This window comes from Muntiacus reevesi, chromosome 1, assembly GCF_963930625.1.
Source record: "Muntiacus reevesi chromosome 1, mMunRee1.1, whole genome shotgun sequence".
Classification (NCBI taxonomy): domain Eukaryota; kingdom Metazoa; phylum Chordata; class Mammalia; order Artiodactyla; family Cervidae; genus Muntiacus; species Muntiacus reevesi.
Genome location: NC_089249.1, coordinates 190,176,804 through 190,193,830, shown reverse-complemented (window position 1 = coordinate 190,193,830; position 17,027 = coordinate 190,176,804). Strand labels below are relative to the sequence as shown.

At 56.5% G+C, this 17,027-nt stretch overlaps 1 protein-coding gene across 4 annotated transcripts in view; it reads right to left on the bottom strand.

Moving 5' to 3' along the window:
- The window catches only part of RFX1 (regulatory factor X1), a 33,163-nt gene extending 17,061 nt beyond the window's left edge, over nucleotides 1-16,102 (bottom strand). The window contains exons 1-4 of one of the 4 annotated variants that reach the window (XM_065917617.1): nucleotides 15,982-16,102; nucleotides 7,874-8,248; nucleotides 557-666; nucleotides 249-332 (exon numbers count right to left, since the gene is read on the bottom strand). In XM_065917617.1, coding sequence (XP_065773689.1) covers nucleotides 249-332; nucleotides 557-666; nucleotides 7,874-8,186 — 507 coding nt within the window. In that variant the 5' untranslated portion in view covers nucleotides 8,187-8,248; nucleotides 15,982-16,102. Of the gene's footprint in view, nucleotides 1-248; nucleotides 333-556; nucleotides 667-7,873; nucleotides 8,791-15,981 lie in introns of those variants that run through there. The other 3 variants (XM_065917618.1, XM_065917615.1, XM_065917616.1) reach the window with 3 other exon arrangements.
- Between the last annotated feature and the right edge of the window lie 925 nt (nucleotides 16,103-17,027).

Sequence of the window (17,027 nt, the reverse complement as noted above, 5' to 3'; positions counted from 1 at the left end):
CTGCAACATCAGGGCTGGACCCTCCAGCGGTGTTCCCCACTGTCAATCCTCAGGTCTCCCTGTTAAGATGACTCCTGCAGCTCCTTCTTATCTGATGGGCCCTGACTGATACAGCCTCACCAGCCACCTCAGGGTAGGCCCCGCATCCTCGAGGCTGGTGCGGGCAGATCCAAGCAGGCTACAGGGGTTGGTTCTATGCCCTGGGGAGACTCTGAGAGCGGGGGTGGGGCCAGAGGCGGGGCGCTTACCTGCTGGGGCACCGGGATGTTGGTGAGCTGGAGGGGTGACACGTGGCCCGGCTTGGCCTGCACGCTTGTCTGGACCAGTAGCCGCTGTGGGGAAAGGAGGAAGGACCTGAACCGGATTGGTTTCCCCAGGGAGGCCTGGCAGGAGTGGGAGAAAGGCGGGGTGGAGGGGTAGTGATTTTTTTTTTAGCAGTGAGCATCTTGATAAGAACAGGTGAGCAGATGGTTCCAGCAGCAGGATTGGGAGGGCGGGAAGCAAGGTCACTACGGCCACAGCCTCTGTCCACCCTGGGGGAGGGGCATGGTCCTACCTGCTGGGTGCCCTGCACCTGCTGAACCACCTGAGTGGGGACTCCGGTCTGGCTAGCCGTGGAGCCTGGGCTGGCCTCTGACACAGTCTCGCTGGCCCGCATGGCACCCTCTGTAGGGAAAGGTCACCAGGTCAGCTCTGCCTGCTGCCTCCACCCCCACCCTGAGCCTGAGGCCGTCGAGATGGATGCCGCTGCCTGAAGCCAGCTCCAGATGGGGCTAGGCCTCTCCAGGAATCCTGCCTGGCCCCTGGCCAGCCCCAAGACTGCCCATTGGAGTGGGCTGGGGGCCACAAGGACCTATAATCCTTAACACCCATTAGCAGTGCCCCCCCACCCCCACCTTCATTGTCCTGAAGTCAGGGTGTCCAGAAGGGTTGACTGACAAGCCAAGATGCAGTGGAGGCTTGGGGAGATGAACTCCTTTGCCCAGCAGACAGTACTGTGGACCATGACCGACCCCATCAACCCCACCTCCCAGGGGTCCCACAGCCCTGGAAAGCATCAGGACCATCTGCCTTGAGGTGACCCCTGGTTTCCCAGGAATGGAAGCTGGTCAGAGGAGTGACCCCAGGTTTCACTGGCCTGCTGTCAGACACACCCTCCTCCCTTGCCACTGTCAGAGCCTCCCTGTCCTCGTGGGGGGTGGGGGGAAGGCGGGTACTCACGCTGACAGGCAGCCGAGAAGAGGCAGTCATAGAACATGGTGCCCCCCTCCCGCCCCCTGCCCCTGCCCGTCCGTCCCCAGGAGCCTGCCTGGCACTCCTTGATCCTTGCCCACCTCTCTAGGAACAGCAGGGTGCGCGGGCGGCTTTATACCTGCAACCTTGGGGAGATAATCCCCCCAGCGCTCCTGGCTGTCCTTTTGGGATAAACATACTTCCCTCCCAGCCCGAGTGGGGCCTTTGAGGGGCTAGGGTGAAGAGGGAGGCCGGTACCCAGAGATGCTATCAGGAAGGTGCAGGTTGGGTTTCATGCACCTCTTGCTAAGTGATGATCAGGGGAGCTGGGGGGCGGGGCAGGGGGCGAGTGTCCCCAGAGGCACTGGTTGGGAGATCCTCATCCCAGCTGGGACACCGGCCACCCCACCCCCTTTGTCGCCTGGTTACTCCCCGCAGTTTCAGAGGTGGGGTGGGGCTGGGACCGAGTCACAGGTCAGGCCTAGGCTGAGGCCCCAGAGGCAGGGGGATGCAGACCCAGGCATGTGGGTAAGGAGGCATGTGTCTGAGCAGAGGGCCTATGGGGGACACAAAAGGCTCGGAGCGTCCTTTTGGGTCTCAGCCTCTAAAGTGAGGGGCTAGGCCTCAGCTGTTGCAAGGAGACACGGAGAAGGGACTGGCTAGAATAGAAAGGTGACCGCATGCAGGTAGAAGCAAAGACCTCAGGGGCCAGGTCTGAAGCAGAGCATGTGACTGTGTGTATGCTAGGTGTGGGCCAGATGGGGGGTAGGCCCTGGGACAACTCTGCAGCTCATTCCAGGAGACACTGATTCCTCTGTTTTGCTGGAGTCATCCCCCGCAACCACTTAGGCTTCCCTGTCATCGTCAAAGAGGAGGCCCTCACCGAGCTGGCCCACTGGGAGAAACCCAAGGAAGCACCCAGTCCCGTGGGGGCCCCGGCAGCCTGGGTGTCCATGGCCCAGCCCAAGGGACAGTGCCTGACCGAGAAGGCCCATGGCAGGCTCAGCCTGGCTCAGGGTGGGCAGCGAGTGGGGGGCTTCTCCGTCCCTTCCAACGTCCTGGTACTCTGATGAAAAGGGCAAGGTTGGTCCTTGAGTGGGACCCAGAGCAGCTGGAGGCCTGGGGATTGCTGGGATCCAGCATCGCCTTGGATAAGGAAGCTCCGGGAGGCAGTCTTGCCTATCTCCTGCCTCAGGGGTGGCCCTCAAGGCTGGAACCCCCATCCTGGCCAGGCTGCACCACGAGGATGAGCAGGTGAGATTCTAGAGTCTACTCTTTAGACGAGGGGCCTCCTGTGGCCAAGGTGGGACCCCTGCCACAGTGTCTCGCCCTGGCTCTGAGTGTGCACGTGTGCGCTTGGGGAACCCTGAGTTCGCCAACATCAGCATCTGTCTGCAAGCTCGACTTTGCACATGCGCACAGGCCAGAGAGGGCCCTGCCGTCTCAAATCTCTAGCCAGGAAGCGGCAGCTGATTTCCTGTCCCTCGATCTGATGAGCATCTCTTCCTCCCTGGCCCCTGCACTTATTTCCTCATTGAGACCTACTCTGGCCTCACAGGCCACTCTGAGCTACTTGGGGGAGGACGGAGGGAAGCCTGAGAGGCTGGACTCCAAGACGGGACCCAGGTCACCGTGGACCACAGATGGGGCCATCTGTTCCTCTTTCTCCTGATCCTTCGCTCCCGTCCTGCGAATGATTTCAGTCAAAGGCTCACTGGGAGGGGAGCCTGTGGACTCCTGCTGCCCCCAGGGTCCTGGGTCCCTTGTGTGTCCCGACCTCAGTTTCCCCATCTATGGTTGGGGACACTGATAAACACCTTCCAGGTCCCTCTTCTTGACATAAGTCTTGGGTCTCCAAGTGAGACAGAAGCAGGGAAGAGAGGCTGGACATGGTACCTTCTTCAGTCCAGCCCTACCCCCTTCCACTGGCTTGGTCTCATCTTTCTAGGGACGGCCGGCGGGACTCACAAGGTCTTCCACTTGGGTTTCGGGTGATAGCCTGGTGGCCTCTGAAGACAGGGACTTATATGTAAGGGATTGTTCCTAAGCTGGAAATTTGAGCTTCCTTCCCATCACCTCCACGGTCACCTTAGGGCAGAGCTCATGAGGCCTGGGCAAGAGGAGCTGCTTCTGCAGTGGCGACGCTCCTGGCTGGCTTCCCGTCTGGGCTCTAGGTCTGGCCCCCGGGCCCCTCCCTGCCTCCTGCCTGCAACTCCCCGGGTCCCTGCCCAGCTAACATTGCTTCTGGCTCGGGAGGAGCCCCAGGCACCTTGCCTCAGCCTTTGCTGGTGTTAGTTACACCGCCACCTCCACCCCCAGGACCGGCTCACGTGACCCAGAGGCCACCCTTAGATAAAAGGGACACTAAGGGTTACAAAGGAACCCTCAGGAATCACTGCCAGGGATGGGGGAGGGGTCAACAAAGCCGCAGGAGTCCTCTTAGAACAAATCAAGGAAGCAGTGCCTGGTAACCATTCCAGGGACAGGCCTGCTGCTGGCGGAACCAGGAGCAGAAGGGACAGGCAGCTCCCCAGGACCTCTGTGAAAGACAGTGAGGCCACTGCCTGACCAAAGAAGGGAGGCTGAGATTCATACCCACAAGCGGTCACGTCAGCACCGCAAGCCGTGCACACTGGTGCCCCACAGCACGATGGGGGCCAGGAGAGGGGGCAACGAAGGCTGTGACCAGTGGGCACCAGGGCCTCCCTGAGGGCGGAGGAGGGGGTGCTGGGAGGAGCTGGAGAAGACAAGGGGAGAGAGGAGACGGGCTGGGACTTGGGGGGTGCTGGGGTCTGCAGTCGTGTGTCCATTCCAGACCCTTGTTCTGGGGACCCCAGACACGGCAAGCAGCAAAAGCCAGCACTCAGGAGGTCCAGGGCCAATAAGGCTATGAAAAGTCCTCCAGCGGCAATGGGCAAGCCCTCCTGCCTGCTCGCGGCTGCCCAGAGGCCGATGGGATGGGAGCGCTGAGCTGGGTCAGGTCAGCATTCATGAGGGATGAGCCACCAGAGGGTCTGGGATGGGAGAGCTCCAGGCAGAGGGCAACGCAAGTGCCAAGGCCCAGAGATGAATTTGAGCCTGGAGGTTTGCGGAGCCACAGGAAGGCCAGTGGGGCTGACGCAGGAATGTGGGGGGTGTGGGGGAGGTTGATCCCAGGTGGGCCTGGGTGGCCAGCAGGCCTGGAAGGCCCGAGTCAGGAGGTTGGACATTTGTCAGCAGCGGCGTGGGAGTGTGGAGCTGGTCCCTATCACAGGGACCCAGGTCTCCGAGGGCCAAGAAAGGCCAGGCCAGGCTTTCTCAGAGAGTGCCCCCAGGGCCACCTGCTTTGGAATAATCCGGGGTGAGCTGGGACATGATGGAATCAAATCAACAGTTATCAAGAGGCTCCCTCTGGTTCTGCTGGGGAGGACTGTGAAGGGTCTGAACAGAGGCTGGGCCAGAGTAGGGGCCAGGGAGGTGGGAGAGGTGGTGGGTTCTGGTTGGATTTAGGACGTGGAGCCAAGAGATCTTGCTTACTCAAGGATGGGTAAGACAGGGGATGTCCCTGGTGGTCCAGTGGTTAAGACTCTGCACTCCCACTGCAGGGGTGGCATGGTTTTGATCCCTGGTTGGGGAACTAGGATCCTGCATGCCATACCACGTGGTCAGGAAAAAAAAGTATGGGTAAGACAGGAGTCAAGGCTGATCCAGGCCTGGGCTGGGGGGATAGAGGGGGTGATGTTTACTAGGACAAGGAAGTCTCAAAGGAGACCAGATTTGAAGAAGGAACGAAATTCCAGACTGCCATCAGGCCATGCTGGTTTGAAAGGGTCTGTGGAACTGCGTGGATGCATCACAGGTGGCGAGGACTCAGGGCCGAGTCCCTGGGTACTGACCTCAATGTGGGCATTGTCGTACAGAGGTGGCATCAGAGGCTGAGGGACGGGACAAGGCCCTGGAGCAGAGAGGAGGCCTCAGCTGAAGAGGTCCTGGTGCACAAGGTCAGGGAGATGAGGAGGAAGGAGCAAGGGGAAACCGAGATGGGGACGCAGAGAGGTGGGCAGAGACCAGAGCAGGACCGCATCTCCGGAGGGGCGGTGGGGGAGAAACTGTCACGTGCTGCCCAGAGGCCAAGGAAGAGGAGAAGAGAGGGTGACCAGAGGAGTGACAGATGGGAGCCATGGGTGGTCTGCCTGGGACTCTGGGGTTGAAGAGAGAGAGCTCCAAGTGAAAGGGCTGAGACCAAGGAAGGGAGGATGAACCCGTTGAGGAATTCTGACTTAAAGCGAGGGCTTCCCAGGTGGCTCAGTGTTAAAGAATCCGCCTGCCAATGCAGGAGATGCAGAAGACACGAGTTCGATCCCTGGGTTGGGAAGATCTCCTGGAGAAGGAAATGGCAACCTATTTCCACATTCTTCCCTGGAGAATGCCATAGACAGAGGAGCCTGGTGGGCTACAGTCCATGGGGTCGCAAAAAGCAGACATGACTTAGTAACTAAACAATTTAAAGGGAAGAGAATGGGACAACAGCGTTAGGGGGTGCAGGGCCTGGGGGCCCTGGGAGCTGCTATATTTTTACAAGCAGGTAGAAAAGATCTACCAGAGAGGGACTCAGTAATGAGGCTGGGATGGCAGAAGTCCTGGAACAGGCAGCCTGGAACTGCCATGAGGCCACTTCACCCTTCCAGCAGCAGGAAAGCAGAGCTGGTGGGTGCAGATGGACCCTGGGCGCTGGCAGGCTGGGTGGGTGGGAGATGGGGTCCGTCTTGTCAGGTGACGATGCCTTGTCTGCAGTGAGGTCGGGAGCTGGGTGGGGGGTTAAGAACACGGATTGAGAGGGAGGTGATGGAGGTGAGTGGGGAGCCGGGGGCCTGGGTTTTTCAGAGAGTGGGGAGAATGCTGGTGAGGATACCGGGCATCACTGGGCGCTCCCTGGAGATGTCACCCGGTGACCCTGGCCACATCCTGGGCCTGGCCTCGCTCTGCATTCAGCTGACTCTCACATGCCAGTCCTCCTCCACACCAGTCTCTGTGGCAGAGTCACTGTCCCAAGTTCCTGCATGCCCCTCGCCCTCCCTGGGGACCCTGACACTGCCGGGAGCCTCCAGGACACTGCCGGGGCCCAGCTGCTTCCATCATGGTCCCACGGGGCCATGTCAGTTGCCACCAATTTTGACTCTTCATTGTCCTTGGGTCAAGTTAATTGACCCGCACCTTCCATAGCCTTCCAGGATGCCCTTAGGATCTCCACCACTTCCTTTTCCACTGTGGAAAGACCAGGGCCAGCCTCCCCTCTACACGAGGAACATCAGAATCTACACGAGGAACATCAGAAACCACCCAGTCCAGTCCTGAGCGCCACCTGGTTTTTTTTGGCCGCACCATGCAGCACGTGTGATGTTAGGATCTTAGTTCCTCAACTAAGGATGGAAGCTGTGCTCCCTGTAGTAGGAGCGCAGAGTCCTAACCACTGGACCGCCAGGGAAGTTCGTCTGAGCTGCACCTTCTCCCTCAGGGGAGTGACCACCTGTCCTGACTCTCTGCTTCCACTTCCCTCTGCTCAGCCTGTCCCCAATCTAGAGAAAGTGGGCATGAGGAAGATGCTCTGAGGCAGGAACCAAGGGTGCCATGGCCCAAGCTTCCTGGTCACTTGCTCCACAGCCTCGGGGGGCAGCTGCAGTGACAAACAGGATACCCTGGCCACGTCACGTACTCATGAACTCACCCAGCTAGGAGCCCTGCTTGGCCCAAGTCTTGTCAAAAATGAAACGGAGGGGCAGGGAAGCAATCCCTCCAGACCTCCCAGTGGACCTCCCTGAAATGCAGCTGGGAGCACCTCACAGGCAGCCCCTGAGCTCAAAACTGTTACTCTTTATTTTAAAAAATTTTGGCTATGTTGGGTCTTGGTTGTAGCGCGCAGACTCCAGAGTGCTCAGGCTTAGCTGCCCTGCTATCTGTGAGATCTTAGTTCCCCGACCAGGGCTCGAACCCGGATCCCCTGCATTGGGAGATGGATTCTTAACCACTGGACCACCAGGGAAGTCACTCAAAGTTGTTACGGTCCCTTTATGGATGACGGCTGAATGCTCCCCCTCCAGTTCCGGCAGGCGTTTGCAAACTAACTCCACTGTCCAAGCCTTTCATCGAGTGACATCTTACTTGAGGACAGAGACAGAACCAGCTCAAAGAGCTGCCTTGGTGGGGAGGATCTGGGGGGGCACTGAGTCCTCCCTGCTTGGTCTGACTACTTCTTTCCCAGAAAGTAAAAAAGTGAGTGTTAGTTGCTCAGTCGTGTCTGACTCTTTTGCGACCCCATGAACTGTAGCCCACCAGGCTCCTCTGTCCATGGGGTTCTCCAGGCAAGAATACTGGAGTGGGTGGCCATGCCCTCCTCCAGATCTTCTGACCCAGGGATCAAACCCGGGTCTCCCACACTGCAGGAAGATCCTTTACTTGAGCCACCAGGGAAGCCTTCCCCAGAGATGTCCCGCGAATCCCACCTGTGAAGCTGAGACAGTTAAAAAGCTGCCCTCCGGTGACCGGCACAATAAGTGATGACGGGAGGGCTCCGGGATGCCCCCCGTCTAGAAGGCTAGGCTCCCCCAAACTTCTGCTGGAGTGGTTCACAGTGTGCCCTGGCTCCGAGCACGCGTCCACTTACCGGAGACGGTGACCACGATGTACTGCTGGGACGCCGGGGACGGGGTGGGTGCGCCGGCCGGCTGCGAGGGCGTGGGGGCAGCCGGGAGCTCTGTCACATACGGCTTCTGGCTGCCCGGTGGCTGCGCCTGGGGCTGCGGATTCTGCAGCTCGGTGACATACTGGGGCTGGGGGGTGGCGGCGGTGGCGGGGGGCTGGGGGGGCTGGGGTGCTGCGGAGGGTGGCGGTGGCGGCTGGGCTTGTGGCGGAGCCTGTGGTGGCTGGGATGGTTGCGGGGCCGCCTGTAACTCAGTAACGTACGCCTGGGTTGCCATGCCAACAGTGGGGAAAATGATAATAAATAAGGCTTTTTTTTTTTTTTTTTTTTTTTTGCTTGCTTGGGAAGAAGGAGGGAGGGGGGAGAGAGAAGAGGAGGGAGAAAAAGAAGGAAAAACAAGAATTAATCTACAGGCAGAGGAAACCAGGGACAGCTCCTGGCTCCCCAGAGACACGTTTGGGTTCATCAGCAACTTAATTACATCCCGAGGCTGGTGGCAAGATCTAACCAACCCGCTGCTGCACGGCAACTGAGGATGGACCAGGGCTGGTCTGCACCTCTTCCACTCACCCCAACCCAGAATTCCTGCCTTCTTCCTTTGCATGCTCCGGCGCCTGGGGGACCCCTGGGCTGGGAGACCTCCAACTTTTGCCCAGAAACAAATAATACAGTGCTCCTGAAGGTGCCTGCAGGCACTGTCCTGCGTACTTTCTTTACAATTAACTTTAATTTTTTGGCCATGCTGGATGACATGTGGGATCTTAGTTCCCCCACCAGGGATCAAACCACTACTCCAGGCAGTGGAAGCACACAGTCTAGTCCCTACATTACTTAATTTAAAACTCTGCAACAGTCGCATCCACGCTTGGGTTGCTTCTGCCAGAGGAGGAGCTGAGACTTAGGTTAAGGAGCTTGCCCCAGGCCACACATCAGGGAAGAGGTGGGACTGAGTCTGAACCCTGCACTCTGATTACTGGACTAGTGGGCTAACAGCTGGAAAGGAAGGTCAAGGGGAAAGCTGTCTCCCAGCCAGCCAGTTCCAGTCCCCTCCTTGCCTGCCATCTGGGTTTGGATTCTTGGCTGAGTGTCGTTCCCCGAGGCAGGGGTGCGGGGGTGCGGGTGGAGAGCGAAATGCCAGACACGGGGAAGGTGTTTTGAGTCCAAAAAGCCCCCTGAGCAGCTTGGGGCCATAGAAACAGGGCATGTGTAGGTGGCGACGCCAGATACGAGCTCCTCCCTGAACAGTGTCCTTCTACGGCCTGGGGCGACTGGGCTGGGAGCAGGCCCCGGCCACAGAGCAGGCCTGGGAGGCCCCGCGGACTTCAGAACGGGGCCCACCTGACCATGCAGAGGCAGCTTCTGGCTGCTAAACGTCTGTGGTGCCTCTCAGGCGCTGGGTGTGAGGCAAGTACTGTGGGTGAGGCAAATCAGCCTGGCTAAGCCCCGCCCCTCGCTAAGCCCCGCCCCAGCAGGGAGTGGGCCGCCGGTCTCCAAGCTCCTTTGCTAAGGAGCGTCTAGGGACAGTGAAACAAATGCACGAGTGGTTAAGAGACGCTCCACCCCTCACAGTTACGTGGCCCCTGGTGACCCTAGACGTATCTCAGTGTAAGAGCTTTGCCTTCGAGGTCGCGGTGACCTGTGGCCTTCGGCAGCATGGCACTGCAGGGCTGAGCCAGAGGCTCTTCTGCATTAATCCTCAAGCACCTGTGTGCCATGGCCAGCCAGCTGCAGGGTGACTAAAAGTGAGATTTTTTCAAGGGGAAGAGAAAAACAACTGCTACTTGGTGATCAGAACCCCCAGGTAATCACTGTGATCACTTCCTCACAGCAGGCTGGCAAGGGAGGAGCCACTGTGCCCATTTCACAGATGAACAAAACAAGGCTCAGGAGTGGACTGCGCACAGGCCTGCAGCAGCAACCAGTGAAGGAAGGGATTTGAAGCCAGGTCTCTCTGACCCCCAGATATGTGCTGTTAGCCCACAGCCCTACTCAGGGAGCCAGGCCCAGGGTTCACAGTAGATGGCGTCTTCCTGTTTTTCTGATGGAGACACCTAAGGCCCACCCACAGGGGTAATGCCACCTACCCAAGGCCCCGGTTGGAGCAGCAGAACTCAGGGGTGGGGAGCCCACCAGAGCAGCCCAAGGAGACCACAGGCCAGGCAGCACCGTGGCGCCTGTGTTCTCCACGCCTCCCTGTTCCTAGCTCTCTAGGGATCTGGACTCTGCCCTTGGGTGCCAAACCCAAGAAGAATCCAGGTCAGCAGGGGGCAAGACAGGTGAGTCACAAACCCTGGATAGGCCTGTGCTCGACCTGAAGTTGACTGCTTCCCAGCCGTGTGACTTGGCGGGGAGGGTGTCCCCTCCCTGGGCCTCCACTGCCCCATCTGTGCAATGGGAGGGTAGCAGGCCTACAGTGCATAGCTGCTGCAGAGTTCTGTCTGACTGTGCGGGCAATGTTTGGCCAAGCGCCTGGTGCAGCCTGAGCACTTAAGAAATGGCTCTGGTTCCCCTCATTGCCCGAGGCCCTTGAAGAAGGCTCTAGGCAAGACTACAGGCCTCCGGGCCCTGCCTCCCTGCTTTGGGCTGCTGAGTACATATGAAACAAGGGTTGCTGTCTGCACTTGGGTGGGCTTGCAGGGCTTGGGGTATGCCAGGCTCCGATGGCTGGTGTGAGCTGAGCTGGCAGGGCCCTAAGGCCACCCTCCCTGCCAAGCCTGGTCATTACAGAGAGAGGGATGGCGACAGTGGCCGTGGTCCAGGTCTGAGGGAGTGGTTCTGGGCTTGCCCACTGGGCAGGACAGAAAGGTGGCCTGCCAGGGACTCCAGTAGCAGGGAGAACTTGCTCACCTGAAAAGGGATAGGCTACTGCCTGCCAAGCACACAGGGAAAACATCTTCCACCAGCCCCTGCCCTCCCCAAACTCTTTCCTGCCAGCATTAGAGGGGCCCACCTCCTCAGACCTCCTTGCACTACTGGGTCCAAACTCTGGCCCAGATCGGATGCTCAAGTCACTGCTGCTGACCAGCACCTGTCTACCAGTATCAGACCCACTTCCACTTGAACCCTGGCCTGTCTCTTAATTCATGAACATGTAACTGACTTTCCTCTGGGCGTCAGTTTCCCCATCTTTCATGTGGGGATGATAACACCTGATTCATAGGGCTGTTACAAAGATCCAATGTGATCAGCAGAGCACCAAATAAGCACTGAGAAGTGGAACTTGCTATTATCATTATTCACTCAACAAGCACCCATGGGGCTGGAGGGGAAAGGAGAGAGACGCAGTCCTCAAGCTCTTGGAAATAGGCACCAAGCGGAGATTCTGATTCTGGTGCTCGTCAACCTCACCTGGGGAGTCAGTTAAATGCAGGTTCCTAGGCCCACTGACAGAGTCTGGGATGACCCTGGAGTCTGTTGTTTGAGCTAGTTGCCTGGATAATTCTGGGGCAGGTTGTACTGGGGGCACTGAGAAACCCTGGCCTGGACTTTCCCAGCCTTAGGAGAGTGGCCCCTTGTGGCCCCCTCCCACCACAAAAGGGCTTTAAAAGCTCTTCATTTGTTGGTGCTTTCTCCCCCTCAAGGTGCAAACCCTGCAGGCCTCCTTGTTTCCACTCAAGGACAGCACAAGGTGGCAGTGACACAACTGAGCTCAAAATGGGAAAGGGGAGATGGATAAAACAGCTAAACCACCTTCTCTACTGGAGACCTTCTCATCATTGTCATTGTTAGACTTCAGGAAGAACGATATAGAATGCCAAATTTCCATAATTATTTCACCAGGAACCTCCCCTTTTTTTTTTTTTTTCCAATTGTGGAGGGCTAGGTTAAGCAGAGTTCAGTAGGGTGTTCCCTGGAGAGGAATAAGTCACAAATATCTATACAGGATGAGGTATGTCCCCCATCTATTTAAGCATGACTCAGCAAATCTGTTTCTTAGCAATGAAACTGCCAAAAAATGCACCAATGGCTGTACCTATCTTCAAAGCCAACACCTGTCTTTGGAGAATGTGTGAATCCATTCTTTAGGACAGGGGTCGGCATATTTCTGTCAAGGGCCAGCCAGAAGTCAAGATTTTTGACTCCAAGGACAGACAAGTCTATTCCAGTGACTCAGTTCTGCCACTGGAGTGTGACAGCAGCCATAGACAATATGTAAACAAGCAGGTGTGTGGCTGTGTGCCGATAAAAGTTTATTTCTAGACATTGAAATTTGAATTTTACATAATTTTCACATATCACGATATATTATTCATGTCACAGAATATCCTTCTTAAAAATGTAAAAATATTCTCAGATCACAGGCCGTAAAAAACAGGTGAAGGTTTACCTGTTTTAGAGGCCAGATCTTTAACCAAATGGTTTACATCTTGGACAAGGCCCTCCCAAGGAAATGAAAAGAAAACCTCACTTTCCGCACCTGTAGACTGGCTTCAAAAACGAACTTTTGGGGGAATGGAGAAATTAAATATAGCAGTGTGTTTCCCTCATCCTCTCTATATCCAGTTGTGTGTGGGGTTTTTCTGGTGGTGGTGGAGGGGAGTGTTTTTGTTTGTTTGCCACACCACACGGCTTGCAGGATCTTAGTTCCCTAGCCAGGGGTTGAACCTGGGCCCCAGCAGTGAAAGCACAGAGTCCTGACCACTAGACTGCCAGGAATTGACTAGGGATTTTTTTTTTTTTTTAAACACTTATTTATTTATTTGGCTATGCAGGCCTTAGTTGCAGCACACAGGATTGGCAGCATGTGGGATCTAGTTCCCTGACCAGGGATCAAATCTGGGCCCCCTGCATTGTGAACACAGTCTTAGCCACTGCACCAGCAGAGAAGTCCCACCAGTTAGTTTTTAAGACTTATCAATAATTCCTCCAAAACAGTTCCTAAGGCTCGGCTTTCCCCTCCATCTTTATCAATACCATGCTAGTACTGATGGTTACCATCATCTCTTGCCTGGATCCACTCATCACTGGCTCCTGGATTCACTCTTGCCTTTATAAGATTCTTTGAAACACAAACCCTATTTTGTCACTCCTCTGTTGAAAAGGTTCCAATGTTTCCCATCACAGAGAATAAACAAAAAAACCAGAGCCCCTCCCATGACCTACAGGGCCTCAGGGATCTGACCCCTTCCAGGCCCCTTTCTTGCTCTGAATGTTCTAGCCACAATCTCTCTCCTTCCCAAAAGCTCCAGTCCTCCCCCTGCCTCAGGACTTTTGCCCCAGCTCTTCCATCTACTGGCATGCTCTCCTCACCTCCGCCTGCTAGCTCCTTATCACTCATGTCTCAGCTCATAGGTCACTTTGTCAAGTCTCAAGCACCCCCTTTACAAGCCCTCTGGAGTACATACTCCAGTTTCATTTTTTTCCTGGACCTGTATCCTATTTGTTTATTTCTTCTTCCCTCCACAACCAGAAAGGTAAGGGTGCCCATCACTCCATTCCCAGCTAAGAGAACACTGACAAGCACACAGCTGGGACTCCGCTCCACTTTCACTGCCAAACAAGTGTCCACAATGCTGGGAACAGCACACTGCTAGTGAGTGTCAAAGCCGCTTGAAATCTACCGACTGGTGAGAGAGGCTTGCGGAAGAGTTACTGCCTCCTTCAGCTGTGCTACAGGAGCAGGTGATGCCTCCGAATCCAGAACGGCCCCTTAGGCCAGGAAGACTGTGCACCAAGCAGTTGCTCTCTGGAGGTGAGCAACTGCTCCCTGGCAGGTGGAGGAGTGGGGAAGAGTCCTGCCTGGCCCAACCCTTGTCTTCAGTGCGGCAGGAGGGGAGGGTGAGCTGCTTAGTTCCAGGGACACCTTTTCCAGGTCCCCACTTTTCCCATGACACCCACTGCCCCAGCTTATCCAGCTGCTTCCCAGAAGGCTGAGTCTGAGCCTGGGCCCAGGGACAAACTTTCTCTCTGGGTCCTCTCCTGAGGCTGAAGAAGGACCTTAGAGACTGACACCTTCCCACTAGAAACTGGAGTCCTAGGACCAGCTTCCCAGGATCCCTGTCACCGGCCCACACAGACCAGCAAGTGAGTCAAGCTTTAAACCCACTAGGCTGTCGCCTGATTTGAAATGATAAAAATAAATGTGAGTAGTATAATTCCAAGGGCTGAGCAGGAAGTGACAATCGTCATAATAACAGTAGCAGTCAACATAGTCTGAGCAATTACTATGTATCTGATGCTCAACATGTATTCTTTTATGGGATCCACAGTACCTTAACATGAGATTAAAATCATGACCGATGATCACCGCCCCTAGTTTAGATGGGAGGAAACTAAGGCCCAGAGAAGTTAAGTTACTTGGCCAGGAGCACACAGCTAGAGAGCAGTTGATTGTTTCAAAGACAAGCAACCAAAGCCAGTATTCCCTTCTGGAGTCTAATAACTTCTCTAGGCTTGGGTCTTTCAAAGGCCTAAGATATGGGGGGTGGGGTGGGGAAGGGGGGGTCACAGAGAGTGGAAGAAGCAGTTAATGAGACTAGATCATCAGTAACACCGCTTTCTGTCTCAGAATTTGCCTTTCTAACGGGTGCTGATGATCTGACAACCTGGTTATTTCTAGATTTTTACTGAAAAATTAAATCTCTCCTTTCTTAAATTTCAAGAGGTTCTACCACCCCTGACCTGGGAAAAATTCCTGGAGAAGTGACATCCCTTCTCCCAGCCTTATCTCAAACTTCTGGGGGAAAGCTTTAGGAGAACCTGAAATATTTCTTCTCCTTGAAGTTTATTAATTGATTTTAAAACAAAACGGCTGCAGTCTGCCCTCATCCCTGCTGATGCCAAGCTCCAACGCAAAACGGAGAATAAGCACAGAGGACTTGGCTTGGCTGGCTATTTAAAAAAATCTTTCCCAAGCTGGCAGATCTTGTTGCCCAGCAAAGCACTCACTCAGATTCTCCTCTAACAAAGTAGAGCACTTCCCCTTGTCTCTGACCTCAGTGTCCCTGCTCCCTCCCCACGTGGCTCTGGAGGCTGGTACCTCTTCAATGACATGTGATCCAGCTGACACCAACTTGATTGACACAAAAACATGTGTCTGACCAAGAGAAGCCGCTTCAGAAACTTCCTCAGGAGCCATTTACTTCCCATGCCCAGAAAGGAAGCCCAGGACAGGCAGAACAGCTAGCAATGGCCCCATCTTCAGGAATAAGTCCCCTGCCCAGGGACAACAGGAAGGAGATCTTAGAGCAGCCCAGGGAGAAGCAATCAAGTTTCGGTTCCTCTAACTCAGCCACCCAAAATCATGCCTCTCAGCCAAGGCCTTCACTCTGCAAACCAAATCATCCAGACTAAAGTCATACCCCTAGCCCACAGCTTCAAACAAACAACTGTCCACCCTCACCTCCTCTCAAAGAGAAGGTAGATTTAGGAGGGAACAGCAACGTTGACATTAAGACCAACCGTTAATCTATAAAACACTTCAGAAACACTAGATAGGAGTAAAAAAATTCAAGGATGAGCCCTAGAGAAATTTCTGAAAGGAATCAGGAGGCCTGAAATGCAAAAAAAAAAAGGGGAGATGGCAATGATTGAACCCACTTTACAGGATGGAAAACTGAGGTCTAGGTGTGGCAGGCACTGAGTACCGACAGGTTCTAAAGTGATGAGGCACAGGTGGCCTCCATTGCTTCAAGGAGCAGGAAGGCCTAGGCGGCAGCTGCCCCACCCCGTTCCCGGGGCACCGGCCGGCCCCCCAACCACACCTTACGGCCTGGCCCCGCCCATTCACCTAGATCCCGCCTCGCCCCTCCCTCACTCCCATTGGCCCAACCCTCCAAGTCCCGCCCCCCTGTACCTCCCGACATATAAAAGCCCCCCGCCCCGGCCGGTCGACCTCCACTCGCCGCCTGCTTGCGAACGCCCGCCCCTCGCGGGGGCCGGGCCGCGGGGCCCGGGGGCGGGTGGTGTCGCCCCAGCCGGGCACCAGCCCCCTCCCCCACGGCCCCGACGGTCGCCGCCGCCATTTTGACCGCCCGCCCCTTCCCCCAAGACTCTCACCACAGCGACACCCGCCGCCCGGGCCCCGCCGCCCTCCCCGGCCCGGCCTGCCACCCTGGGGCCGCCCGGGTTACCTCGGCTTCTTCCCACTTCTTTCTGCGGAAGGGCTTTCCAGAGGTCTCGGAGGCGATGTTGGGAGGGGGACAGAACGTGCCGGGGTCCCCGGGCCGGGCCGGGGGGGTGGGGGTGGGGGTCGGCCGGGTGGTTGTTGTTGTTGACTCGCGTTGCCGGGTTGCTTGGTCGCCACGACTACCGTGGCTATGGCGCCTCCGTTTCCCTCACCGGGGCAACTGTTGCTACCCACCCTACCTACGTCACGCTCGGGGGGCGGGGTCCAGGGTGATTGGCGACACGGGGGAAAGTGATTGGACGGCGCCAGGCCCTGCCGCTAACCCATTGGCCCCAAGGCACGCTTTTCAACACCCTCTCGACTTCCCGACGCTCTGATTCACCAGTGTTAATGTCCATCAAAGGAAACTGAGCCCTCAAAGGCAGTGGAGTCCGTCACTCCCGCAAGGAAGCTTCGGGCTAAGAATAAAGGGGTGGGGTCTGTGAGGTCGGGATTGGCTTGCTGCCTTAAAGCCTGTCTTCTGGTTAGACTAAAGGGATGTCAGTCTAACCCAAAGGTTTGCCGCGCTCTCTAGCTGGCGCCTATACGCATGCGCGCCACGCAAAGCCCCCTGGGAGTGGTAGTCCGTCCCTGCGTACTTTAAACGCCTTACCAAATGTAAAGAGCGAGAAAGGAAAGATCTCTTCCTTCAGACTTCTCCCTTTCCCGGTGGGCCAGTTCTTGGTCTCGCGCGCTGACGTCAGGGGAGGAATACGGTGACGTAACGCTGCTTGTCTGTGACGTTGGTGGCGGAGGCCGGGCTCCGCGTTCGATGACGTCACTGGGCGCTCTTTTCCTCCCCTGCACGCCGTTGCCCTACGGCGGTGGGATGAAGGTGGGGACCCGAGGCCAGGGTTCGATCCCGGGGCCCAGTCCCAGAGCGACACCCGCCACCACTTCCGCTTAGGTCGTCCGGTTCTCTCCCGCCTCCCCGCCGCCTCAGGCCGGGAAAGGTCACGGCTGCCGGGGCGACCGCAGCTATCTCGGCTCCGCAGGAGGTGCGGGCCGCTC